The sequence below is a fragment of the Ipomoea triloba genome, chromosome 3 (assembly GCF_003576645.1).
Source record: "Ipomoea triloba cultivar NCNSP0323 chromosome 3, ASM357664v1".
Taxonomy (NCBI): Eukaryota; Viridiplantae; Streptophyta; class Magnoliopsida; order Solanales; family Convolvulaceae; genus Ipomoea; species Ipomoea triloba.
Genome location: NC_044918.1, coordinates 17,494,844 through 17,501,241, shown reverse-complemented (window position 1 = coordinate 17,501,241; position 6,398 = coordinate 17,494,844). Strand labels below are relative to the sequence as shown.

The 6,398-nt window shown below is 35.8% G+C and overlaps 1 protein-coding gene across 1 annotated transcript; it reads right to left on the bottom strand.

Annotated features, from left to right (window-relative positions):
* Nucleotides 1-360: 360 nt before the first annotated feature.
* Nucleotides 361-5,438, bottom strand: LOC116013846 (probable lactoylglutathione lyase, chloroplastic). Its single transcript, XM_031253797.1, has 9 exons — nt 5,300-5,438; nt 4,017-4,221; nt 3,808-3,932; nt 3,597-3,661; nt 3,029-3,241; nt 2,838-2,885; nt 1,306-1,413; nt 1,057-1,197; nt 361-678 (listed from the first exon to the last, which is right to left on the bottom strand). The coding sequence occupies exons 1-9, from the start codon at nt 5,436-5,438 to the stop codon at nt 637-639; spliced, it is 1,086 nt and encodes a 361-aa protein (XP_031109657.1). The 3' UTR covers nt 361-636.
* Nucleotides 5,439-6,398: the final 960 nt, after the last annotated feature.

Genomic DNA, 6,398 nt, shown 5'->3' with positions numbered 1-6,398 from the left:
ACAAAAATTAAAGTTGCTAGAACTTAAGTGCATGTGGATAAATAGGTTCATCCAATATCAATAGATATTTCCAAAATGTATTATCAAAGTTTAAATAATAAAGTTCCTAGAAAGCCATACTTGCCAGGGACTGTAGCTCAGTGCTACATGATTCACAACAACAATTCTATCATAAATGCAAATTAATAAATGACACAGTTAATTTTTTTATTAAAAAAAAAACTTAATTTTTCAAAATTATATCATATTTCATTTTTAAAATGACCACTCCCAAAAGGGAGACTTAAACCAATCAAAATGGTCAGTCACATATAATTGTCTATTTAGTATTTACAGGCCAAACTGCTTAAACTCAAAGTAGGGACTGGAATAGTGGAAGCTTCACTGAACAATCAACTGCTGGTATAATACAATATGGGAAATGTAATCAAGAGCCATTCTACTTTCCAAGTTGAGTTGTTGAGTGCATAACACTTTTGACTGGCAGCAATATTGTTTCAAGTAATAATACAAAAACTAATGCATCTACAATGTTGAAGAAAGTTGCAGGTTTCTATGGTCGGTCTATCCACAAAATCAGAATTCAATGCTCATGGCATGAAGGTCTTCATTTATGACATCTACTTTGTGACAGCTTTACTCCAATTCCTTGACAAAATCTACATTATCCACAAAAACCTGCAAGGTCACAGTAACCAATGAGCCGAGTCGTGAACGCCTTTATCAAGGAAAGGATATCAATTGATCAATCAAAAATGATTTCTGGTTTTCAGGGATTTTGAAAGAAGATTAAATATGTTCTGTGATTCACATGAATTCAATCCCAACATGTAAGGCCCCCTATCTTCAATTTGAACTTGGCACTCAAATCTCTACATTTCAGAATTGTCAAAGTATGCAAAGGTACCCCCAGAACCATACAATTAGCATATCTTAAAGAACTTTGAAAGATTTTGACAAAAATAGGAAAAAAGAAAGTTGGGTTTGAAAAAAAATTGTACAACTTGGAGTGGCGTCGGGTAACAACTAACAAGTAATCATAAGGGTAGAACATACCGTTTTCCAACCATCAGGATCAACACAAGCTACTATTTTAGTGTTTATACCAGGTAGTGGTCCTGGTTCCCTGGTAATCTTTCCACCACAGAGTCTTATTGCTTCTGCTGTTTTATAAACATCATCAGTGCCTATTGCCATCTGTTAAGAGATGAATCATGAAGTTAGCTTGTATAGATATTTAAGATAAGATATCATCTTGTGGCAAAACGATTTATCTAACAGGTACTGGTTTCTTTGAAGTGTTACCTGTGCATAAGCATTTCCCTTGTCATATTCTGTAACACCATAATTATAAGTCAACTCCATGACTGAACTCTTATCTTCAGGACCATAGCCCATCATTGCTATTGTATACTGCACAGATGACAACAGTAAATTCTCAGACATGAAAATCTTGATTACCAAAGAAATTAATGTCTTATTATGGAAAAAATGAAGTCTTATCTGTCTGTAAATTGCAATTATGAGTACAAGCTGGAATTATAAATGGAATTTGGCAACAACTGTTTTAGAAATATGCTGGATGTCCAAATTATCAATTGCAATGAAAGAAAAATTAGAAAAACTGGATGCAGTTATTGATCTTTGATGACTTCGGACATCATTAGTCCTGCCATTAGACTTTCAGTTAGATATGGACAGAAAATGGTCACAAGCCAGTAGTGTGGCAAAGGCTCAAGGGCTTTCTAGTCAATTCATACCAAGCCTCTCCTTTTTGTATCTTCTTCTCTACCAGCCAATAATTATTTTCTTCCCATCTTCTTCTCTATTTATATATCTGTCGTCCACCTCCATCTCCTCTGTCCTGGTTTCTTAAACCTTCAGGGTAGTTTAGTAGCATTTCATTTCTGTTTTCCTCTATTTCTCTTATCAAGTTCTTTTAAACAAAAACAAAAAAAAGTGTGAAGTAACTTTTGTTTAGGAAATTGACAAAAGCTAGATATAGGAGCTAATATGGAGGTGCCGAGGTGGTGGCACATTGGAGAATGGTGGTGCAATGAATACATTGGGAAGGAGAGGGAAGTGAAATTAGAGGCTTATATATGGGGGAGTTTGATGGGGTTTTTTCTTTTTTCCAAGTGAGCTTGTTGGTGGCAATGGTGAGGGAAGGAAAGCATTGACAAAGATAGCCCCCAAAACTGGTCATATTTGATTATCACTCCAAATCTGACTAAAAACCTAACAAGTTGACTAAAGTTCAAGTCATGAATTTCTTTTTTCCTTTTGTAGTTGAGGACCAAACGTGGAAATGATACTATTCTTGACAACCAATTGAATTGACTTAATCCCCAAATTATTGATTATGAAAATACAAGGACATCATTACTATGAAAATAGAAAAAACACACAGCCTTTGGCAAGAAAGTAGCTACTAACACAAGGACATCATTACTAAAAAAATTGGTAGGGGAAGAAAATAAGAAAAGCAGCATGAAGTGCGGTATACTTAATTTTCAATATTCTTGGGCATCATTACTGTTATGAACAATATAAACAGGATCTGTTAAATCTTTTAGAAATAGTTTTAGATATTAAGGAGAATTATCATTAGTCTGTAGGGAAAGCAAAAGTGCAAACTACACTCCAACCTCTCTCTCAAGTGCAGTTATCTACCAAAAACAAAGAATCAAAGACAATATACTAAAGGATACAATGGCATGAATGAAAATTAAGAATAAAGAGATGCAAGGCATTACAAAAGATATTTCTAACTTCCACTCATATATCCTTGGCACTACCAATTTTTCCTGTCAATATTCAATTGGAGAATGTCATACCTTGTATTCAGGATTATCACGTGTGCGTAGAAGTTCCATGCCAAAAGCCTAAAAGATGAATTCTATACAATTAGAATTTATACAGGAAAATTATAGAGGACCAAATAAGCCAGCAACTGAGAAAGCATTATAAATATGATAGATCATGAAACTAAGAGGTAGAGAAGGGGCATATTCTCATATGTTTCTACCTTCTCATAAAATTTAATGGCACGATCAAGATCTCCAACTCGAAGCATTACTTGACACAGTGGCTCAGGTGTAGGACCCCTCTCCAAAAGTTCAAATTTGTAACCATCAGGGTCCTCAATAAAAGCAATAACTGTACTGCCACCTTTGACAGGACCAGGTTCCCTGGTTACTTTGCCACCCTTAGCCTTTACGAGATCCACAGTCTTCGCAACCTACCCAAGTCAATCATCAGTTAATAAATATGTTCAGATTAAAATGAATGATCATAGCAAAGGAATTTAAATAAATATATCCAGGATAAAATGAATGCCCATGATGGAAGAAGAAAAAGCATTCTAAAAGGTGCAGAAAGTGATTGAATTAAGACAGAAACATGGAAGGAATGCTCTTCAGCAACAGAAAATATGCACAAACACATTGTTGAGTCGGTCTAAATAGTGCTAGAGCATATACAAGTGAGCAACTTAGAAATAATATTGGATCCCCCACCCAAATAAAAGCACAAAAATCAAGATTCCCATGTTTATGTAATATTTATTTTGCAAATAATGAAGAATGCAAACTTACATCCTCAACAGCAATCCCAAAATGGCCAAAACCAGATCCAATATCATATTTGTCAACCCCATAATCTGGCAGCACCATTAAACAACCACAAGAAGGTGATAAAAGACAAGGCTCGAATTAGGAATGAAATTAATTCAAATTCAAGCATCTGGTATAGATGCTCTAAAATATTGTAAAGGGAGGTCATTCAAGAAGATAGAGGACTCATTACTGTATGTAAGCTCAATAACAAAGTGAGAATCTTCTGGTCCATATCCAAGAAAGGCATTTGTATATCTTTCCTCAGGTATGTCACGTTTTCTCAAAAGCTTCATCCCTAGGCATTCAGTATAGAACCTGCAGTCCCGTTAGAATATCAAGACAAGTATCACGCGCAAGTTCACAAAAGAAAAGCGAAATAATGATGCATATGATGTATACTTTATTGTCCTGTCTAAGTCTCCAACCCGGTAAACAACATGAAGCATTCTTCTCTTGTCTTGTTTTACCCACTCTAAGACATTTTCATGGGTAGTAGCAGTGCTTGCATTTGCCATGTTTCCAGCTGCACTCACTGCCATTCTGCTTCCCCTTTCTCGTAGCAAGTAAGTAGCTTTAAGGCCAAAAGATTGCAACTGTGGAACAGCTGGAAGATCACCAATACTACAAAGTAAGTGCAAAACAAACCAAACAAACCAACATTTTGCTAAACTCAAAAAATTCCAGTAAATGAGGTGAACTTCTGAGAACCCCAAAATTGATGCTTGGGAGTTCGGTCCCGTATGACTTTTCGTAAGTCTATTCGCTTGTCACAATAAAATAACAGAATAGAAACTCAAGTCTCAAACTAGCTCTACCATGATAAACAGAATAGTCCAGCAAAATCTGAAAATCCAGAAATGGAAAGCTGGCCTTGAGCAATCTTAAAATTTCAGTTGCTCCAAGTAGTGGGTTTGAACTTTCCATCTAAGATGGGCGAAGCTCACATCAATATTCTTATAAGTAATCTTCTAATGAATCTTCCTAACATGCCACCTTGGCACCTTCCCACCCTAAATTTCACTTGTGAGGGGGGGAGGGGGGAACAATATTGAAAATTTAACCACCAATTTAAAATACACACACAAACACATGTTGCAAGGGAACTCTGCCAAATGGATGCTAAATCATGCATTTGCAGAAAATGCATAAATAATCCTTTTTTTAAGCACAGTTACGATACTTAAACCCCAAATGAAGAAATTTCCTTTATCAATTGCAATTCATTTTAAATGCTCATCAGCTCATGTAATCAACCAAAATAAATAAACAAAAATAAAAATAAAGGACCCCAATTCATACATTAAAAAAGCAGCCTAATCTCTTATTATTTTATTTTTAATTTTAAACAAAAAACAATTCTACCGTGAATGTTGTTAAACATATATGTATGCACACACTATTAAATAAAAATAGGAAAGATTTATCAATACACTATACATGCATATTTACACCCACACACACATAATCAATATACGTGTGTATATATACAGTCTTCGGAAATAGAAATGATTTATCAAAACAACAATTCCAATCATATACAAACATACTAGCGTACGGTGAAAATTTTAGGGGGAAACGGTGAATTTAGTGTTCGGAAACGGGGAAAATCAATTAAAATTCAAAGAAAAACAAATATTTTCGATGGATGGAAAGTGAATTGAGCATGGAGAGAAAGAATATACCAGTGCCGAGATGCAAAGAAGCGAGTCTCCGGCAAGGATTGTGAGAGAAGAGGGAGACGCCAAAGCGGGAGCTCCCAGAGAGCCTGAGCGAAGAGAGCGAAGGGCGAATCGATGACGCCATTGGTATTATCCTCACCATCACTTTCTCTCTCTAGTCTCTATATATGAATTATATATACAGAGGATTAATCTGAGACGATGATTCCTTACTGAAAGAGCCAAATTGGCATGAGTGGAGAGTGTAAAGATGTGGGAGAGGAGTGAAGAGTGGAGAAGAGAGAAGAGACAGCTGACAAGATTTGGTAATTGCGATGTTTGAAGAGGCCCATTTCTACATTGTTGGGCCTGAATCGGACCAAAAGCCTATCAAAGGTTTGGTCCAATAAGATTATAATCAACCTCAATGTGAGACTGGTAGCCCAATTTTGGCCCGCAACATACAGGCTTTGGCCCGTTAAACCAAATCAACTCCTCCTAAGTCCGAAATAGGCAAATTATTGTGTGGACCATGGTTCACATAGTGTTGTGTGTATCGTAACAAAAAATATATTTTTAATATACTAAATGTATATTCAATACACAAATAATGATTGGATCAAATACACGTTGTCTCCGTTCAACCACTACTTAAATCGAACCAGGGTTCTCCCGAAATTCTTCCCCATAAAGAGAGCTCACTTGCCACTTGAACTATCCCATTGGGTTCACTACTTATCCACTGTACTTGTACTATAAAAACACTTATTCTTATACTCCGTATTAAAATATTAAAAAGTTGTCAAATACTTATCTCGCTTCTAATCACATTTCTAAGCAATTTATAGAATTCTCACACAATAATATACTATATTTATCTCACTTATATTTACTCCATCAACTATATATGTGATTTTGATTAGTATGGCGTGTGGAGCAGTCGTGGACCATGGTTCACAGTGCATTGTGGATCATGGGCCATGGTTGATACTGTAGTTGTGTTAAAAGGATACTGCAATTGTATTGAACTGATACTGCAGTTGTGTTGAAAGGAAACTGCAATTGCGCGGAACAGAGACCGTTTCATTTTTCTGAAAGTGTAGTTGTGTTGAACTGATACTGC